The 21,702-nt window shown below is 50.9% G+C and overlaps 1 protein-coding gene across 1 annotated transcript in view; it reads right to left on the bottom strand.

Annotated features, from left to right (window-relative positions):
• Positions 1-291: 291 nt before the first annotated feature.
• Positions 292-21,702, bottom strand: part of CLMN (calmin) — a gene marked incomplete at its 5' end in the record, with an annotated part of 31,910 nt that continues 10,499 nt past the window's right edge. Inside the window, 8 exons of the mRNA XM_034643066.1 lie at positions 292-3,168; positions 5,133-5,203; positions 5,838-5,898; positions 9,903-10,099; positions 12,038-13,723; positions 18,869-18,951; positions 20,286-20,479; positions 20,768-20,946. Of these exons, the coding sequence (XP_034498957.1) occupies positions 3,000-3,168; positions 5,133-5,203; positions 5,838-5,898; positions 9,903-10,099; positions 12,038-13,723; positions 18,869-18,951; positions 20,286-20,479; positions 20,768-20,946 (2,640 nt within the window). The remainder of the gene's footprint in view (positions 3,169-5,132; positions 5,204-5,837; positions 5,899-9,902; positions 10,100-12,037; positions 13,724-18,868; positions 18,952-20,285; positions 20,480-20,767; positions 20,947-21,702) is intronic.

The following is a 21,702-nucleotide window of genomic DNA, read 5'->3' on the forward strand; positions in this document are numbered from 1 at the left end:
CTTAAAAAAAAAAATTTACTAAGTTTCCCATGAAACCCAGCATGACGTTCACAGCATCGAGGACACGCCACCATCAGGACAGCTCAAAACACTACGAAGAATGGGATCTTGAATGTTTCGGGGGAGACGGGGAGAAACCCAAGTCACATGTAGAGGCTTGGGAATTCCAATGGAGCCCTCAACAACTAGGCTGGGGGAGCAGTAGGAGGGAGCTACTCTCCACCAGCAATCCTACACCCAGCTACACTTGGGGACAGGCAGAATCGAGACATTTTAAGGTATGCAAAAATCTCAAGAAATTTACAAGATTTACTTCCCATGTCCCTTTCCTCAGGAAGTTACTAAAGAACGTGCCACGCCAAAAAATAAAAATAAAAAAAACCAAAACAGTTCAAAAAACCAAACAAAGATGATCAAACCCAGGGGGAAAATTTGGCAAGAAAGGGCATGTTACAACAGTTCACTCCTTGGCTCAGGAGTGAACGGTCCTTATGCCCTTACACTGAATAGACACGCATGAAATAACGTGATGTAAACACATCAGGGAAACAAAGTGGGGGATGGGGAAGGGCAAGACGCCCATCTACCATAATAGCAAGTTGCAGGTGTTTCTAATTTAAAAAGGGAAAATAAGCATAAGCATGTTATGTAGCAATGCGAAAGTAAATAGCAAGCAATAGCTAAAAGGGCTGAAATGTTGCTTCTACGGAACCAGACTTAGGGGACTGCTAGTTTTCATTAAAAGCCATATGGTATTTGTTTCTTCAAAAACTATGAGTATGTGTTACTTGGATAGGAATTAAAAATCAATTCTTAAAAAACAATTCAAAGCCATGGGGTGGTCTGTCCTGTAGGCTTCTCTATCCACCTTTTATATCCAACTTCCTCTTCCAGAGAAGCCTATACTCAAAGGGGAATTTTTTTTGCCTTTAAAGAAGAAATCTGTTTACAGCCAACTGGAACCCAACGATTTTTAGGCATCTTGCCACTGGGTGGTTTTAAACAATATTACACGTTGTAATGGGTGACAGAAGCAGCCCGCAGAGATTTTTCTGAACAAGGTCTAGCCCCGTAAAATGAGATGATTCGTGTTTGGGTTGGCTGCTCCCTGGCTCTTCCAGCATCTAGTTTAGGCAAGGACCCCGCGGTGTTCAGGGTTATAAAATATCACCCAAGTCATCTTTACTATCTGTACCTCTGAGCTTTCAATGATGCCAGGGAGCTCACTAATTAGCCCATTCTCCATGGGACGCTTGGCCTTCAAGATGGAACCGCTCCAAGCTCCCGACAGCTTTCGGCGTGGAATGCTCAGATTTGTTCTAAGAACTAAGAAGGAGAGAAGGCAGGCCATAACCAGAATGGGATTTGGGCTGTCATCGATTAAAATGTGCTATGTAAATTCTTTTGGCCATGCTGGAATTCTGTAAACTTGAAACCCACTGCTTGAAATAAGCAAGCCTTGTGGCTTGCTCAGAGAGCTGTGATCTCTGGAGGAGGAACAGCCGACGAGCTGTCCCAGCGGTCAAGGGCACTCCAGAGGTCACAGGGGACGAGTGTGAAAGCGAATGCATCTTCCTCATGGGGAAAATAAGAGCTCAAAGCAAAGGCTGTAGCTGGCCCCAAGTTTTGGTTTTGTTTAAATGAGGACATTTTTATCTAATCATTTAATCTTTTTTTTTCCAGGAAACTCACGGGCCCAAAACAAGTTTCATAAAGAGAGGACAGCTCTGGACCAAGCATCAGGCGGCATGGGTGCCCCTGCAAGTCTGTTCCTGGTTGGCTGTGTGACCTTGGTCAGCCTGCTCTGTGTCTCTGGGTTCAGCAGACAAGAGGCTGTCTGAGGGCCCCTCCTGACCTACTGATCTGTGATTTTACGGGTACCGCTTGGAGGGCGATGGAAGCAGGAAGCAATACCAGGGCCCCAGGGCGTGCATCTTGGCGGGAAACAGAGGTATGGGGGAGGCGCGGGGCAGAAGGAAGATGGGAGGGTGGGGGGAGGTCTTGTCACAAAGAAGCAGCCCGCTCTGGTCTACTTCTCGGGGTACCTTCCAGAAAATCTTTTCAAGAATCCCATTATGACCGACCACGAAGGATGCCAATCTGACGTCCCAGGTCCAATGTCAGCCGGGACTTACTGTGAGCCCAGCCACCCCTGCGCGCCCCTTCCGGGCTTTTAAGGAGCTTTGGGCAGTGCCCTGTGGGGCCCTGGAGATCACAGAGGCTTTTACTGTACCATCTAGATTCTCCCCTGGCTAAAAAGTCACTTGAAAGGATTCCATGGGGAAAACATTTGAAAATCACAGCTTTAACCTCAATCCAATCAACGCAAAACTGAATTTACGTTCTCCGCTCCCCTGCTCCCTCCAAACACTAGGGTGACAGAGTGCACCGCAGCTCGCAGCTCAGGACACAGCCTCCGCTTTCCTTCTCGGGGTTTGCCATTCCCGGACGCGCGTTCCTGAAGCCGGCAGCTCAGTGCTGCTCAGACCCACCGCCAGACCACGACAGGTGCAGAGACACCCAGCACCTTCACTCAAACCCTGCTCTGGGAGGAACATGGGGCAGGTTTCTTCCCAGTGGAGGTCCTGCATGGGGCATCGCCCCTCGTTCCTATCAGGAGGACCGTCCTCCGAGAGGCAGGTCGCTCGAGTCCATCCGGACCTTAAACACCTGCATGGGGGACGAGCGAGGACCCAGATTATGGCTACATATTAGCAAGGCTGCTTCCGACCTGACAAAGCAGGGCACGCAGGAACGAGCTCCACCCACGATCCAGGGCCCCCCACACCTGGGCGTCGAGGACACAGGTGAGGAGAACGGCAAGCTCAGCACTTACACGACAGAAAGGAAACATGGAGAAGCAGGGAGAGGCGGCTGTTTCCCTGAGGCCCTCCACCGTCCGCACAAGTGCCCCCCTCCAAACCCTAATAAAGTGAAGTAGAAAGAGCTCCCGCCCCCCGGCCAGGGGCCTGGCGGTTTTTATTATGCAGACACGCGCATCAGAGTCTGTGGACGTCCAGCTGGGGGAAGAGCAGCAGGCAGTAGACCAGGAGCCAGAGGAAGAGAATAAAATACATCATATCCGGCTGCTGGGCAAACTGAGTCAGAGCGTCGCTCTCGGGGCTCTGGCTCTCGGGCAATGTGGCTTCGCCAGAGTTGTTGGCCTTCCTGCAGGAGGGAAGACACAGGCAAGATAGTTACAAGCAGGTCCCTGGGCGGATGGACCCCCCGGCCTCCCCAGCCTGTAGCCTCACTGCCCAACTGGAGAGCAGAGGGCTCCCCAGCGAGTGGGTCATGAGGCCCCCAAGGGCATGCGCCCACCCGAGGGGAGGGCGGGGTCCCGGGAGAGCTTTGTGCTTTTATACTTGCTCAGGGCATCCACCCAACCGTAGGAGGGAAAAGCGGTCAGCCCCATTCCGCAGATGGGCACACTGAGACTTACGGGGTGCAGTGGCTTGCTTTCTCAAGGCCATACAATGACTAGCCCCCTCTGTCCAGGACACCTTGCTTTATGCCACAGTGTCCTTAATGCAGAACTGGACACTGATGGCACTCTGCCATCTGTCACTAACAGAAGGGACGTAGTAAGTCATCTAAAGGAACAGAGTTCCCTGATTCCAGATCATTGAAAAACAGCCCTCCGTCGACAAAGGCATGCCCCGCCCCCACCACCAAGCTTTTGTTTTTGGCTTTGGAACAGAACCTTGAAGAGAACGACTAGATTTGACTTTGGTCAGACTTAGCTTCCTTCTTTTGTGTGACAGAAGGTGGTGTCTAAGTGACGTTTTGCTTCGGCTTGGTGGAAACCCAGAAGGGTGCAGTGGGGAGCAACCACAGCTCCCGATTCCCACCAAGGAAAGGGTTGGGGCCATCACCTGATTGGAAAGGGGTTGGGGGCCTCTGCTTAGAGCTGCATTTACAGAAGCCTAGAGCGTAAGCTTCTCGGGGTCATCTGGGGCCTGCGGTGGGGATTATGAGCAGTGAAAACCGCCTCATCCCAGAACGGTCTCCTGATGCAGACAGAGGCGAGGTCAATAGGGGATTAAACGTCTGCCTTTTGGTCTCGAGACTGATTCACGTATGACAACGGATAGAATTTTTCTTTCTCAAAACTTTACAAAAAAACCTTACACTCTATTTATTACAAACGTAATAAATGCTCAAAAACATGGAAAGCACGACTGCATTTCTCAACCTTCTAGGTTAAACTGTCAAAGTCTCTATCTCATAAAAGTGGAAAGCGTTACTTCCCTAGGGAGTCCATCACGCCTGGTGGACAACGTGAATTAATATTTCCATTCTATGGCAGGGCAGGAAAACAGGTCTTGCCTCTTTCTTAAAAGCCAGAAGGGTGGGTTTCTAAGGATCACACTCACGGGTGATGGGCGATATTCTGAGAGGCTTTTCCACTCCAATAATCTAAGTCCTTCCAAGCCAACTGAAATCCGTGGCAAATATTTAAAAAAAAAAAAAAACACCAAAATCAAGACAATGAAGTGATTCGGGAACTTTAACAGGGATAGGGGCATCTCAGGAATGTCAGCTGGTGAGATGTCTCAGGGCTCCTGTGTTCTACGTGGGCAGTTGTGTAACGATTCAGCAATATCAGACTAGGCCATCTAGCTCTCGAACAGCAAGAAATACTTTCATGGACATCCTGGCATGTTTGCACTCCCTCTTCATGTCTGCTCTGATGCCATAAAACTGTAAAATCAGCTCAGTGAGCTTCTGAGGATTGTACCTGCAGGGGCGACACAGAAGGGACACGTGGTCAGGGGCCACTGCTGGGGCGGGGGGGAGACTACACCCAGCCCCGCATCTCTCCTGCCTGGCTCTACCCCCAAGGCGTAAACGCAGCTGCAGGCTCATGACCTGGATCCTGCTTTAAACGGAAGCATTTTCTGAACCACGCCCCGCCCACCGGTGTCCGTCAATTTCCACTCTCCCTCTTGCTTATAGTCAGTCTCCACGCATAGGATCTGGAGCAGGTCACTCCTTGCATGATCGCAGATGGTCGCCAGGGCCATCAACCAAGGAGAGCAGGAGAAGAGGGACCCCCACAAGATAGGCTGCTTAATTAAAAAAGAAAAAAAAATGTAAACCCCACAAAACTTGGAAGGAAAGCCACTGACCTGGTTAATGTTCGGTTTCTTCTGTCATCCAGATCTGCTGCATTCCTCAATTGAACATAGCTAAAATGATCCTACAGTGAAATTTATAAACAAAACCCCCGCAACCCAATTAGTAAAGATGAAATCTCTGAAACAGAAAATGAAATGATTTTAAACATACAAAGCCAAGCATGCCGTGCTTTTCTCAACATTGCAAACATTTAGTTCCCAAATCTAATTGCTAACTAATATTCTGCAGTATTCTACCCTCTCTCCCAACCCCCGCCTTGCGCACCAGAGAGGTGCCGCCGCCCCCCCCCCTGCCCCCGAACTGGGCTGCCGACCATGGTGCTTTGGGTCCCGACACACCCAGTGCTAAGGAGCAGCTAATGTCAAGTGCTGCGCTGCTATCTTTGAGGGCGGTCCTTCTGGGTGCGTGCGCCAGGGTGGGGCTGGGGGTCTTGGGTGCACTTTTTTTTTTTTTACGACAAAGACAGGCCTTTGGGCTTTACGATCATCACTTTATTTATTTACATCCCCAACTGCCCAGATTGGACATCCAATTGGACTATGCTTAACGACAAGGTTTCAATTTGCTTGTCTTCTATCCAAAAGTATATTGGTTGCACATCAGTAATTTCAAAGCTCAGGGCTGAGGAGGAGGAAGGGCGGAAATGAATTGATTAGCAGGGGCCATGCAGGAGAAGAAGAAATTCACATACTAACCGATTCCAAAGACCTGTTAGTATGTCGTCGAATGTAAATGCTGGAGTCACTGTGACTAGTCCTGAAAAATAAACACACATTTTGAATGGGTTGCCACCGAGAGCTCTTCGTGGCTCAGCTGTACGGTCACCCCCACCCCGAGTCCCCCACATGTGGGTCTAGGCAAGCTATGGTTTCAGACCCAGCAACGGAAGGACAAGTTTTATCCAGTTTGCCCCATTGGGTTGGGATGTGCTCACAAATAGCGGGATGGGTATTAGAGACACACTGTGGCCTCATCCACAAGGAAAAAAAAAAAACAGTGAGAAAGAATTTTAAATAGAAAGCAGACCACATATTTTTCAAAGTCCTAGGGTTTCAGGGAAGGAAGGGAGGTCCTTCTTCAAACATCCCAAGATCTGGGAATTGCGGGAGGTCCTCTGCATGTTACTATCAGATCTGGACTGAGACCAGCTATCTGGACTCCCTTTCTAGTGCTCCTTTCTGTGCACGATGCTGCTGTCTGACTGTCTAGCTCTCGGGTGTGGCACCTCTTTTCCTTTCATGCACGAGGTTAATTTTCTGACCACATCCTTGAGGCTGAGGGGGAATGAATCTCTGATCATCTCCGAGAGCTGGTTCGTGCAGAGCCGAGGCAAAAGATTCCCAGCCAGGAGCCTGGGCTCCTGATTAACTCGCCACGTTAGCCACGTATTTTAGGTCTCTGATCAGTTTTCCTCATCTGTAAAATGGGTCCTCATTCCTAGCCCAGCTACCTCACGGAGCTGCGGCGCTGGTGGTAAGAAGGGTATTCTCCAGGTCCCAGGGGCCCCGTCTTGCCGCTCAACAGGAGACCTAGGTGTTGGGCGTCAGAGATAGTCATCTCCTTTTCCTTAAGGCAAAGCTACCATGTGGCATCTGGGGATCCAAGAAAAAGGCATCCGACCCATGAGTGTATTCTCAGGGAATTCAGCCTTGGTATTCCTGCCTGCTGCCCTCCCGAAACCCCACCAACCTCTTCCCCTGCCTTGGGCACATTTCCAGCTCATAGGTATTGAGTATCTACTACGTGCCAGGCGCTGGGTGCTTGACCTCAGTCCAAAGCCGGTGCTAGTTTTCCCGGCAGGTATCACAGCACAGAAACGAAACAAAATGCACCACAAAGGAAAAAAAGCCTCAGGTGTGTGGGACCCAGCACTGTCCCAATTCCTGGGGGTATGTGGAGACGCAGGTAACCCCCACCTGCTTATAGTATTTTCTAGTAAAAAGCACATCTGCATCAGGAAGGGCACCTGTTCTTCTCCCTCCCTCTCTTTTTCAGTATACTTTCTTGTAGGTGGTTTTGTGTTCTAGAACCATCCACAGGAGACGTATCCAGGTTTCCCTCCTGGACTTCATTCTTTCAGCAGGCATTACCAAGAGCCTAATGTGTGCAGGCCCGGGGCTAGGTGCTGAGGGTCCAGCTCCTCCGGAGCCCACCCACCACAGCCTGAGAGAGCAATTCATTCATTGATTCAGCCCCTCGGAGAGTTTTTATTAAAGGCCGGCGGCACGGCGGGCGTGGTGCTAAACGCCGGGGCTGTGCTGCGGGCCCTCCCGGCCTCCAGAGAGCTACCTCACCATCTCCGGTGACAGCAGATGATAAATACAGCCTGACACAATGATCAGAGAAATGACTGTTTTGAGAAATGCTGTGAACAAAAAGAGCAGGACCGTGAGAACATATAAAGGGGGATTAAAAATAGCCCAGAGAAATCTAAGAGGGCTGCCTGGAGGAAGTGGTAGTGCAGCTGAAACCCAGGGAAGCAAGACAGGGAACAGGCAGGGGAGAGAGGGTCATCAAAGGCAAGGGAACTTGGGGGGCATTGAAGGATCTCAACGAAGGCCAAGGGGCTTGGCAGGCTAGGGAGGAGGGCAGAGGTGACCAAGAGTGGACACGGATGAGCCTGCAGAGACAGGCCGTGAGGGGTCCTGCAGGCTCTGGAACAATGGGCCTTTCTGCCTAGACCAATGGGAAGCCCCAGGGGTGACCGAGTCGAGGTACGGCCAGGAAAACAGGCTATGTCTGGCAGGGAGGGGCCCGGGGCTCAGTCCCCTTTCAATAGCTTTGGGCCAGGCACTGACTTTTCTGAACTCACTTTCTCAATCATCAAAGGGGGCATGGCACCTGCTAAGTGCCGGGAGCAGGAGAGGTGATGTGGTGCATGGGAGGGGCTCCAGGGGTCCCCACTCACTCCTCCAAGGAGCGCACCTCTGTACCACATGCTTCACAGTTGGCCCAGCTGACCGCAGCTAACATGCTGCGCGGTATTTCCAGCTTTGCCCGGGGGCGGCGAGGACACCACGGGAGGGGGGATGCTGCCTGCTCCACGCACACCCGTGTGCAGATCAAGTCGGACCTTTGCAGGGACAAGTCAACCGGGCCTCCTTCCCACACACGCCACACTGACATTCCCTTGTCAACATCTACCCGCTGTGGCTATCTTCACTGGGACGGGTTCTGCGGGCACGGCTGGATGCAGCTGGCATCCGAGACGCCCGATCCCCCCACGCCCCCTGCTTCTCTCCGACCCCCTCCCATCCGGCCAACGTGTCCTGAGGGGCCTGCTGTGTCTCAGGCTGTCTCTTCCACCCTGATGCCTTCTCTCCCGCTCCCAACTCCAAACCCCGCTATCCCTCCGTGCTGAGCTCACACGACATCGCACGCCTTCCCTCCCACTTGCCCGAGCCCCTGGGGGCCGGGGCCGTGCCCGCGTCACTGCAGCGGCTGATCTCTTCCCGGGGTGAGTGGTCAGGGAGCACTGGCAGCCGACATGCTTAGTTGTCCCTAAGTGACCACAGGCCCCTCCCTGAGCTAGGGGGGAGGAGACGCGAGCCTGGATGTCAGCTGGATGGTCACAACCAGGTCTCTGCAGGGAGAGGGGCTCCGGGAGTCATGGGCAAAGTGGGCGGCAGCCCCTCACCTGGGCCCCCTTCTAGTCTCCTTTAGTCCCCTGTAGCGGAGGCACAGAAGCAGAGCGGAGGGCAGATGGAAAGCAGGGCCCCTCCAGCTCTTCCTCCGGGTCTCCCTGCGCTGGCTTCTCCCCACTCGCTCCCCAAATGCCGATCTCAACAATTTCCCTTTGGCAGCCAGTGTGGCTCACTCACCACAGGCAAGGAGGGGTCATGGGGAGAACGAGGGCCATGGAGTCTAACGGGTCTGAGTCCAAGGCCCCAGCTCTGCCGTCCCCTGGGCAGGGAGGTGCCCCCAGAGCCCACCGTGGTGATGCATAGTCCCTCCTCCCTGCCTCGGGCGCTGCTGCGAGAATGAACGAGGGAACATACAGGAAACGCTCTAACGCATCAGGGCAGCTCCAACAGTGACCGTTGTGGCCATGAGTGACAATGGGGAGAATCCAGGATCTGCCATTCAGCAGCTAAATGTCCTCCCTGGACAAATCGGCTCACCCGGTGCCCTTGGGAGTGACAGAGCCCACGTGCACTACAAGCTTCCTGGACATCGTTAGAGCCCGTGATCCTCCCCGCTTCCTCCTCCCCTGAGATAAATCAACCATCCTTGCTCCCTTGCACCCCAGCTCCAGAGTGAAGCCGCATTATTAATGTCCAGCTTCCGTGGATGGCGATGACAGGTCCCCTCAGTGTATACGTAGCACATTCCTTCAAATTCGGTGAGCTGCTCGTAAACGGCTCGGCATGCTCTCTACCCGGTGGCTATCGGGGGCTGGGGCGACCGCAGAGCCTCTGGGTCTGTAACATTCCACCCCCCACCCCTACCCTGCTTCCGCCATCCTGCTGCTCACTGCCAGTTTCCACCCAAAGGTAGTCAGAGTGGGGAGAAGGCAGGCCTCACGTCCTCCTAGCTCTGCTGCATGCGAGCGGGTCTGGGCAGGGCGGGGAAGCCTGGGTGTGAAGGCTGAGGATAAATGACCAATTGGCCTGATGAATTTTGCAAGAGCCTGTTTCCCTTGCTGTCCGGTCCCACCCCTCTGTGTCCCCCCAGTCCTCAAATCAGAAACCAAGAATGGAATGAGTTCAGGCAGTATTCTCTAGCTCGGGCCCTAGGGTAAGAAGATAGTAACAAAATACCTGGAGAGGACTTTGCGGTCACCAGTGTCGTCTTCTAGGTCATCTGAGGATTGGACGGTGCCGGGTGCTATAAATATTGAACTTTCTACGTGGTCCACATGCTTCCTTTTCTCCTTTTTTTTACTGCTGATTGATTCTCCCATTACCTTTTCTTCTAAAGAGTTTGCTAAGTTTTCCGAGTTTCCGAGTTCCTGGGACTTAAGGACAAGACAACCGAACACAAATCAGCATTTCATGTTGTGAGGCCCCGCGCGTGACGCCCCCCCAGCAGCGCCCCACTCCACCTGAGGTCCAGGAAGCTAGGGCGTCCCCTCCAGTTCTGCCCCTCCCGGGGAGTCCTTCCAGCACGGCCTGCCGTGGAAGACAAGCCCACCCGCACTCGGGTTCCCTGGGCAGAGTGCAAAGGCCACAGACTGTAAATACAGCATGGGTTTCAGAGTCACCAAGATCTGCTTTCAAATCCTGGCTTAGTTACCTTACCCAACTGACTTTATTTCTCCAACCCTTAGTCTCCTTGTCCATCAAATGGGTATAATAATTATCTAGTCTTTTCTCACTACACCACCGTGTTTCCTGTAAAGGATGCCCCGTATAGTGGGCCAAGGTGGGGCTCTTCACACAACCACCATCCGCTTAAACAGAGGGGGACCCCAGAGACCTGATCTCACTGAGGGCCAGATCTACCCCGCTGGATCTTGGGGTCCCCTGCTGGGAGGGCCTGCTTGGCTGGGCTGGCTTCCAACAAGTGAGCAGACAGCAGGTGGGAGGGGGTGGGGGCCCGGGACCGGGTTCCTCTTTCTGGGGGCAAAAGGGGCAGATGGCAGGTGGGTCCTGGCACCTGCAGAACTATCCCACTCTCTTCTTCATCCAAAGATGGACGTAGCATTGGTCCTGCTAAGCCTGTTTCTAGGCTGTCACTGTCTGAGAATTCTGCTCCATCCAGCATGTTCTCTGGGATTGGCGAACCCATAAGACCAAGCCACCACTTCTGGCCTATCTAAATCCTACATGTCTTTGAAGGCTACGGAGAATGTCCCTTTCTCTTGCATCCTTCAGGTGCAAGGATTTCTCATTCCCCTGAGCACCTTTCAGGCCCTCCCTCAGCCTTGACTCTCCCCTGCCGTGAACCAGAACATCGTCTTTATCTTGGTGTTTTAATTTACCCTACGTGTTCGCCTTACACCCCCAAGCCACCATGCCATGCAGCCACCTTTGATTCTTGCACCGTAAGCCGTTCCAGGCTCCCCTCCAGAGTCACCAGATTCATACACAAAGGTTCACTCCTCTGCTGGGAGACAAAATCACCACCCACCAAGCCAGGCTGGCGGGAAAGTGGAGAGCTGTCACATGTCGCCGGCTATCGAGGAGGAAGCAACTGTTCTGCCTGGGGAGAAGCTGGGAAGGCTCCTGGGAGGAGGTGTCATTGGCACTGCGCTTTCAAGGGGCGTCAGTGCTTGCCAAGTGAAGCGTGAGGGGGGCAGAGCAGAGTGTGAAGTGCGTGGCAGCCAGGGGGGAGGCCGGCCTGGCTGGAGGGGAGGGAAGGAAGAGGACGGAGAGGAGCAGCAGCTCAGGGGCCCCCGCACCCTCTCACCGCCCACTCCGGTGGCTCCTCAAGCTGCTGGGCCAGGCAAATGGGAACACCAAGTAGGGGCTGAGCATGTGCCCAGCTGCCAGAACTCGGAAGTGTGTCCCCCCCACTTCTAAGCACAGGGGCCAGATAATTGTACCAACAGGCAACCTTCAAAAATCCAGGCCAGAGTCAAATGTGAGCTCACCGGGTGTTCTCAGGCTGCTGCAGGAGGCGGGGCTGAGGCTCACTGAGTGGCACTAGAGGTAGCCACGAGTAGCAGTGACGAGGATTACGGCTGCTACTACCCGGGGCCCTCAAACATGACCTCACTCCATCTTCTTGGCCCCCTCGGGGGGAGGGCTAGGGCTACAGGGAGGCCACGGAGGCACCCGAGGTACAAAATTTCAGGAGTGCCAAGGGGTGCCAGCTCTGTCCTTGCCCGAGTGCCTCCTTAAATTCTGGCCCGGGCTGCCTGCGAGGGCAGCTTCTGTTTCCCTATTTTATGGAAGGAGAAGAGCAGAGTCCCTGTGCAGGGCCCAGGGTTCCCGAACCCACGATCGAGTACCTGCTGGCTCTCCACAGGGGAACGGTCTTCGGCCCCCCCTCGCTGGCGGTCCTCTGGTGGGGACGGGTCGGTGGGCTCTGAGGCTGGTCTGGCGTCCTCCACACCCCTGTCAGGACACGGCACCACGGGGATGCTGGCCTTGGGGACGTCCTCGGCCAGCCCTGAGAAGCTGCAGCTGCTCCGAGAGGCCTCGGCCTCCTCGGCCTCCTCGGCCTCATCCCCGACCCCCACGTCACACAGATAGCTCTCCAGCTCCTCGAGATCCAGGTCTTCGTTTTTCAAATCCTCTGCGCCCTCCGCGTAAGCCTCCAAAACCGTAGCCAGGGGCACCTCGTAGTGCGGGTAGTAGAACAGGTCGTGGGGAATGACTGAGACCTTGGACAGCGGCGGGGAGGCCTTGAAGTACAGGCCCTCCTCATGGTGACTGGGCAGGGTCTCCAGGCTGACGCTGCTGCTCGGCGGCGGCTCGGAGGGCAGCTCCCGCTCCGGCCCCTGTGGCCCCAGCCCCTGCGGCCCAGCAGCCTCCCCCTCGTCCTTGCCCCGACGGCGGCGCGTGGACTTGCGCTTGGGCTTCTCATACACCTCTGGCTTCTTACCCACTGGTGCCTCCCCTGGGGCCAGAGAATAGCCTTGGTCTTCTTGCCTGGGGTCCCTGTGAGGTTCAAGCTTGTCGGGCCTCTCTGGGGACTCATCCGAATCTTTCCTCTGGTGCGCAGACTTACTTCTCCTCTTCCCCAGTTTCTCAGGCTGGTCCTCCAAAACCTCACCCTCCACTGGTTTTTTCTCATGAGGCGAAGGAACCCCCTTGAAAGCCTGGCTGGTCGAAGCAAAATCTATTAGGTCGCTGCTAAATTTAGAGGCTTTTAAAGGAATGCCTTCAAAATAGTCTTCCTTTCCCATAGCTTCTACGGTCAGCAGCTTGACCTTGATCTCCAAGGAATCAGCCATAACAGTGTCGTCCCCGAGGAGTGAAAGGGGACGACTCACCTCCCCTGGGCTGGCTGCACCCTCTGGCTCCCCATTCCAGGAGGGAGAATTCTGGGTAGTCTGTGAATGACTGATCTTACCATCCACCAAAGAGATGTCCCCTGGGGACTCATCAGAGGCTGCTTCCGAAATCTTTGGGGCCTCCTGTTTCAGCTTTTCCTCAGCAGTCTCAACTGCCAGGATGTACCCATCCTGCTTCAGCAATGAGTCCTTTGTCCCTTTCGGGCTCCCTTCAAAGCGAAGGTCTTGACTGTAGAAAGGGTCCTTACTGCAGGACGCGTCCTTGTAGGTGTCAGCCTCAAAGTGCACAGTTTTCTTGACTGGCAAAGTGTTGGACCTCCGGCTGTCCTTTCTGGATGACAAAATGGAAGATTCTGGAGATGGGTCATTGGTGTTGCTGGCCTTACCTGGGACCCCCTGGAGGGCCTGGTCGATGATCTGGTGCATGAACTCGGCGGAGCCGTCTGACAGTGCACTGCTGGACACACCACTGAGGAAGCATTCCTTCCCGCTCTCGGGCTTGTCACAGACAAAGACTTTGGAGGGCGGTGGTTGGCTGGCTTCATGGTTAATGGTATAGGCTCGCTCCCCATTTTCAGTCAGAAGGAAGACTGTGCTCTCCTGTTCAGAAGGAGTTTCTTTGATGCGGACAAAGGTGGATTCAATAGGGGCTTCTTTGTCAGAATCCACAAAATCGTCCTGCGAAGAAACATATGGCAACATAAAATCAGAGGAGTGTTGACGTACGATGTATATTTCCCTCTCATAAAACAAAAACCAAAGTGGAAAAAGCCACTTCAGAACTAATGCGAAGTGTTCTAATTAAAAGATGCAGATGGTTGTTCCTGCTGAAATGTGAAGACACCAGATATGTTAAAAATAATGTGTATTAAAAGCTATGGGTGCAAAGAAATCTCAATGAACTGAACTCTAGAGAAGGACGAGCCCTTCCTAAGTGAGTGTCAGCTACTTCGGACTGGCGGGCCATTGCCTAGGACGAGTGTGGATAGGAGAGCAAACCTACCCAGGCTAAGGAAAGATTAGCAGAATCTTTATTGACTGTATAGGCCAGTGTGAGAGATTAAATATGGAAGGGCCCCAAATGCAAAACCAGTTCTCTTCATATACTAATTCTCACACACAGGGACTTTGGCTAAGTAAGAAGCAGCTGAAGGCAGGGCTGAAGAGCAGAGAGCAAACTTGGTGGTATTGCAAAGCTAGGCTCCCAGTGGAGAGAGTGGACTGACGTCACCCTAAAATCATTTGAAACCAGGCGGGTGACATTAAATAAAACCGCAACGTAGCCATTATTGACTCGTGAGAAGGTCAACATAGTCAGCTTCTCAATCAGGTCCTTGTTTGGGAAAAGGCTACATTCTCTGGGGTAAAAATGTTGGCTATCTCAATCTACTATTCTTTCATATACCAGGTCTGGCATAAAACAAAACATTTTAAGACACAGGGAAGCAGGAAAATGAGACCCATAATCAAGAGAAACAACAATCATTAGAAGTAGACTCAAATATGATGCAGAGTTAGAACTAGCAAATAAGGGGCGCCTGGGTGGCACAGCGGTTAAACGTCTGCCTTCGGCTCAGGGCGTGATCCCGGCATTATGGGATCGAGCCCCACATCAGGCTCCTCCGCTATGAGCCTGCTTCTTCCTCTCCCACTCCCCCTACTTGTGTTCCCTCTCTCGCTGGCTGTCTCTGTCAAATAAATAAATAAAATCTTTAAAAAAAAAAAAGAACTAGCAAATAAAAGACTCTAAATGTAATCAAGACTACAAGAAATACAACGTAGCTCTCCAGGCCGAAGGGAAATGACCACAGATGAAAGCCCAGATCTGAAGGAGGGAATGAAAAGTACCCCCAAATGATAAATATATGGTCAATATAAAAGACTATTCAAACACTTTTCTTAAAAAGTCTATTGACTATTTAAAGTAATAATAATAACAAAGCACTGGGGGTTAAAACACACATAGAAGTAAAGTAAATGACAATCATAGCACAAAGGAACAGAGAAGTGCATGGAATTACATTGTTACATACATAAAAATGCATACATTATGCATTTTACTTAAAGCAGTATAACAATTCAAGGTAGACTAAAGTAGGTTCAAGATGAGTATTATAACCCCTAGAGAAGCTATTGCAAGGATAAAACAAGGAGATGTGGCCAAAAAACCAAGAGAGGGGATAAAGTGGAAACCGAAAAATAATCAAATAATCCAAAAAAAAGTTAGGAAGGAAGGACAAAGGAGCACAGAACAGATAGGACCAATGAAAAACAATAATCAGGATGGTAGATTAAATCTGTATCAACAGTTGAGAAATACACTAATAAAATGATGCACTAATTCTTGTCAGAAGGGATAAAAAGCAAGACCTAACTGTGTACGGTTTACAAGAGACCTGCTTTAAATACAAGCACACGCACACTGGAAGGAAAATATGGAAAAAGATATATCACGTAAACACTAATAATAAGAAAGCTGGTATGGGGGCACCTGGGTGGCGCAGTCGTTAAGCGTCTGCCTTCAGCTCAGGGCATGATCCCAGCGTTCTGGGATCGAGCCCCACATCAGGCTCCTCCGCTGGGAGCCTGCTTCTTCCTCTCCCACTCCCCCTGCTTGTGTTCCCTCTCTCGCTGGCTGTCTGTGTCAAATAAATAAATAAAATCTTTAATAAAAAAAAAAAAGAACTAGCAAATAAAAGACTCCAAATGTAATCAAGACTACAAGAAATACAACGTAGCTCTCCAGGCCGAAGGGAAATGACCACAGATGAAAGCCCAGATCTGAAGGAGGGAATGAAAAGTACCCCCAAATGATAAATATATGGTCAATATAAAAGACTATTCAAACACTTTTCTTAAAAAGTCTATTGACTATTTAAAGTAATAATAATAACAAAGCACTGGGGGTTAAAACACACATAGAAGTAAAGTAAATGACAATCATAGCACAAAGGAACAGAGAAGTGCATGGAATTACATTGTTACATACATAAAAATGCATACATTATGCATTTTACTTAAAGCAGTATAACAATTCAAGGTAGACTAAAGTAGGTTCAAGATGAGTATTATAACCCCTAGAGAAGCTATTGCAAGGATAAAACAAGGAGATGTGGCCAAAAAACCAAGAGAGGGGATAAAGTGGAAACCGAAAAATAATCAAATAATCCAAAAAAAAGTTAGGAAGGAAGGACAAAGGAGCACAGAACAGATAGGACCAATGAAAAACAATAATCAGGATGGTAGATTAAATCTGTATCAACAGTTGAGAAATACACTAATAAAATGATGCACTAATTCTTGTCAGAAGGGATAAAAAGCAAGACCTAACTGTGTACGGTTTACAAGAGACCTGCTTTAAATACAAGCACATGCACACTGGAAGGAAAATATGGAAAAAGATATATCACGTAAACACTAATAATAAGAAAGCTGGTATGGGGGCACCTGGGTGGCGCAGTCGTTAAGCGTCTGCCTTCAGCTCAGGGCATGATCCCAGCGTTCTGGGATCGAGCCCCACATCAGGCTCCTCCGCTGGGAACCTGCTTCTTCCTCTCCCACTCCCCCTGCTTGTGTTCCCTCTCTCACTGGCTATCTCTCTCTGTGTCAAATAAATAAATAAAATCTTAAAAAAAAAAAAAAAAGCTGGTATGGTTCTATTCCTATCAAAGTATACTTCGAGACAAAGACTGAAACTGCAGAAAAACACAACGATGGAGCCATCAGGAAAATACAACAATCCTAAATGTGTGGGCATTTATAGCATAGCTTCAACGTCAGAAAGCAAAAACTAACAGGACTAAGAAGAGAAACACGTCCACAACCATTAAGTTGGAGATTTTTAACATTTTTCCCTCACACTAATTGATAGGAAGAGTACAAAAAAAAATCAGTCGGTGTACAGAATATGAGAAGAGCATATTAACCAACTCGATCTAATCAGCATTTTAAAAATGTCAATTTTTTCACCACTTAAGACATATTCTCTCCAAGTGTACGTGATCCGTTGACCCAAATAAACCATGTGTTGGGCCATAAAGCCAGGCACGGCGTCCGGCACATGGCTGCCTAGGGCTTTCCAGAGGTTTGGTAAAACGAACTCAACTCGGCTGAACTGTTAAGGAACAGCTGGGTGGGTGTCTACATTAGCTGGGACTTCCCATCTGTGTTCCTTGGGGAGGTACATGGAAAGTTCTGCCGTGATGCACTGTGTTCTGTGAATCAGGACCACAGTCTCCAGGTACCCTACCTCGTTCACTCTCTCCTCCCAGCCCCAGTCTCTGACCCCAGCGCTGGGGAGGTCCAAGTATCAGATTTGCCGAAACCTGGCTACGACCTTGACTCACACAGACACCGTAAGATTCAGTTGATTGCAAACTCTGTCTACAACTTAAGAGCTCAGGGCTAATAAAGGCCGTGGTGCCTAGTGTCTCAGAATGTAGTGATGGGCAGAGAAGACTGAATTACAAAACAATCACGACCAGCACCCTTTGCTGAGCATCAACTGTCGTGGCAGGAAGAAGACTGGGTACTTCACACATCGATTTATTCTTCATACAACTCTGAAATGTGGGTGGTATTTCCACTTCACAGATGACACCTCATACAGACAACATATCAGAGATGTTGAGTAAGCAGCTCAAGGTCACACAGCTTTAAGTGGCAGCATGGCCATTCCAGCCCAGGGAATTCCTGCTTTTAAAGCACCCTGAGAAGTGATCTGTGGTGTAGGGACAGGCAGGAAACACACGCACACATACACACAGAAAGGGAACGGAATGAAAGCCACAACACAGGAGGACCCCTCTGGCTCTCTGGAGCTGCACAAAATGGGACCTCAGTTTCAGCCACATGTTGTAAGGGATCTAAGAGCCAGAACTGAGGAGTCACAGAGACCCGGGGTCTCTCAGTAGCTATGATCCTGGAGTGGTCTTTAAGCTTCTCTGACCGTCTGTATCCTCATCTATAACATGAGGATAATAACTCACAGCCACATCAGACTGGGGGCAGTCAGCCTGGAGATACACGGGGCGCTTACCTGACCAGCCTCCGGCTCCAAGCGCAGCCCTGCCCCCCCCCCCCCCCCCCCCCCCCCCCCCCCCCCCCCCGTGAGCATTAGCTCTTCATGCTTATTCTGCTTCTGTCTAGTACTTACCACTACCTGAATGTCTAGAATGTGCTGGCTCACTGATTAACTGTTTTCTCTATTAGAACAAAGCTGTAGGAGGTCAGGGACCTCATCCATCCGGGCTACTCCTGGGTCGCCCTGAGTGAGTGGCAGGTGTTTTGTAAATTACCAATGAATTCAACAGAGATCTGCTGTTACGTTGTTGCTATCTCTACTATCGTCTCAAGGTTGGGCACGGGGTCGGTGCAAGTTCAGGGGAGCCTGACAACTTCTGAAAGGTCTGACTCTGCTCCAAGTATAGTCAGGGATTCTGAAAATAAGGGGGCGTGCTTCTGAACGGTCACCGTCTGTTATCATTTTGCACACTCTGATAAAATCTCGTAAACTGCTAAAATGTTCCATCAGACACCAGAGAGTCAGGTAGCCAATCCATACGAAAAGCAAGCATCTCTGACAATCTCCGTGAAGTTTGGTACAGGAAGACCTCTGCAAGGGGTATGGCTGGCTGGCCAAAAGCACCTTATCTATGATTCTGAAAGTAAAATGTGCCAAGGCAACGTTCAAGGGCTTGAGATCCAGTTTTGATTATTACTGCTCGTTGCACGGAACAACGTGGCCCGAACCCCAGCTGCGTGTGATGGCCAGCAGACGGAAATGCACACTTTCTGCATTAAAGGTAAGGGAAACAAACATACGGCTTCCAACTCCGGGAAATGTTCCAGAAACTGTGCCACATAAGTCACGATGGACTGCTCGTCAGGCGTGTCAACCATGATGTCTGTCGAGAGAGACACAGGAGTTAGGAGGACGGCGAACACGTGATTTTTAAATAGGATCAGGGGCTGCTTGATGGTGAAGGGTCCCACAGACCTTTGATGTTTTTTCTCTGTTTTGTATTTGAGGAAATTTAGACCCAGAGGGGATGAATCACTTCACTACAGTCTCACATCTGGCTGACGGAGAGCAGAGCTGGGATGCAGAATCCAGAATTCCTCATTCCCAAGGCTGTCGTTATTCCTGGCTGAATCCCCCACGGGGAGCAGCCAGCTCACTGTGGGCCCCCTTAGCAAGTCTGCTGATTGGGACGCCCACCTCAGTGCTGGAGGGGGTCATGAATCAGCCCAAGCCCCGCGGAAAGCCATCGGAGAGATACCCAAGCGCCTTAAAAAGGGGTGCACTTTCCCACTCTGGTATTGCACAGATGGCATCTGGTCCTGAAGGACATCATGTGGGATGGTCACTGTGTGTTGTATACAGACGTGACTGCTTCCTCAACAACCTGGGCGTCCACCAGAGACCTAAGTGAACGCTGGTACACCCATGAAACGGGCCACTGTGCAGCCATTAAACATACACAACAAGGACATACAGCAACAGGCACAGTGCTGCTGTCCTGATTACAATGGTAAATAAAAAAAAGCAAAGGACAGACAGGCGACAGGCATGAAGAGCACAGTTACCACGAGGAGCACTGAGCAAAGTTCAGAATTGCCGAATCACTATGTTGTACACCTGAAACTAACAGGACACTGTATGGTAACTGTCCTGGAATTAAAATACATCGTAAGGAAAAGTAAAATAAAAAACCAGAGCTGACCCTGGGGCGACGCAGGCTTGAACTGGGCGGGTCCGCTCATATGCAGATTTTTTTTCAGTAAATACAGTACGGTCCTGTAAATGTATTTTCTCTTCCTTATGATTTTCTTAGTAACGTTTTCTTTTCTCTAGATTACTGCAAGAACACAGTGTATAATATATATAACATACCGAGTGTGTTAATTAACTGTTCATGTTATCAGTAAGGTCAACAGCAGGTTATTGGTAGTTAAGTTTCTGGGGAGTCAGAAGTTATATGTGGATTTCCAAGTGCGGTGGGGCAGTCAGCATCCCTCACCCCTGCATTGCTCAAGGGTCAACTGTATATGTGCACCAAATGATCTCAATTATGTAAAAAAAATGGTAATGAGATGCAGAGAAGAATACTAAGGGGCCGGGATATAGGAAATATAAACACGTCTTCATTAGAGTTTTCGGTATTTTCCACATTTTTCTACATCTTATGTCACAAAAATTATTAACAAGCAAAAAAGAGAAAGAGAGAATGAGCGCTACCTTCTGGCTCCAGGAGCCTGGGGATGTGAAGGGCCTCATGCGCGATGCTGAAAGCCTTCTCTAGGTTTTCCCGCATGGAGTCTTCCAGGGCCTGCTTCATGTCGACCAGGCTGGGATCGATGGCCTTGATCACGGCCAGGAAGGCCATCCCACTTCTCCAGCTGCCCGTGAAGTCCTGCACCGCCACGCCATACCTGCAGCAAAGCAGCCACAGCGGCCATGCAGCAGGTCAGGAGACGCACGCCCCTCCCCGGGGAGCAGTCCGCACGCGGCAGCCCCGTGGGCCTCCGAGCTGCCAACTCATCAGGCCCTGGGTCCCCGGACAGCGGTGCCAAACCACCCATCATCTCAATTTCCAGAGAACAGAATAATGTTAGAATAATCTAGAACAATAGACTAGAAAGGTGTAATTTGCACCCAGAGGCAGAATGGGAGCTTGTGCTCCCAGATTCCCAGGCACATAAAGGAGCAACTCTCCACACCGCACACTGCAGAGAGGGTCAAAACAGGCCATCAGGCAGGGCATGCCGTCAAAAGCCAAGGTCACAACCTGGCCGCCCCCCGTGCATTCCCAGTGCTGTGGCCTTGCTGCGACAAGTCCCGTATCCTCTCCAGCCCTCAAGCTCCTCAGTCGTAAAAGGAGGACCATCTCACTACGACCCTGTTGTGGGGAAGCGTTAGGTTTTGCCCACGTGGCAGACACAAGCCCCCGACTCAGGGGCAGCCAATGGCAGTATTCATATCAGTAACATTAACAATTTACAAGTGACGGACAATAGATAATCGTGCCAGGCACTAATTTCCTTCAGGATCCATCCCCAGAGACGTCACCCATCTTCCAACCATGGTCACTGACCACTCTTACAAGACAGTTTTATTCAGGGGGCGCCTGGGTGGCACAGGTTGAGCGTCTGCCTTCGGCTCAGGGCGTGATCCCGGCGTTATGGGATCGAGCCCCACATCAGGCTCCTCCGCTATGAGCCTGCTTCTTCCTCTCTCACTCCCCCTGCTTGTGTTCCCTCTCTCACTGGCTGTCTCTATCTCTGTCGAATAAATAAATAAAATCTTTTAAAAAAAAAAGACAGTTTTATTCAGAAATGATTTGAGATTCCAAAGCAGCTGGAAAAGCGGTACGGAGGGCTCCAACACCTTTCGTCCAGTTTCCCTCGGGCATCGTCTCTCACCTGAGCGTATTGCCCAAAGCAGGACCCTGACGTGGGTGCGAGACCAGAGCCACAGACTGCGTCTGGATTCCTCCAGTGGCACTCCCGTGGGGTGGGGTATGGTACCACGCCACTCTGTCCAGTACAGACCAGCAGCCGCGGCCACGAGGGAAATACAGAACTGTTCCACCATCCCACGGACACGTCCTTGACGGTCGCCCTACCTCCTGGCCCTGAGCTCTCTTTCGGTTGAT

The sequence above is a fragment of the Ailuropoda melanoleuca genome, chromosome 14, assembly GCF_002007445.2.
Source record: "Ailuropoda melanoleuca isolate Jingjing chromosome 14, ASM200744v2, whole genome shotgun sequence".
Lineage (NCBI taxonomy): Eukaryota > Metazoa > Chordata > Mammalia > Carnivora > Ursidae > Ailuropoda > Ailuropoda melanoleuca.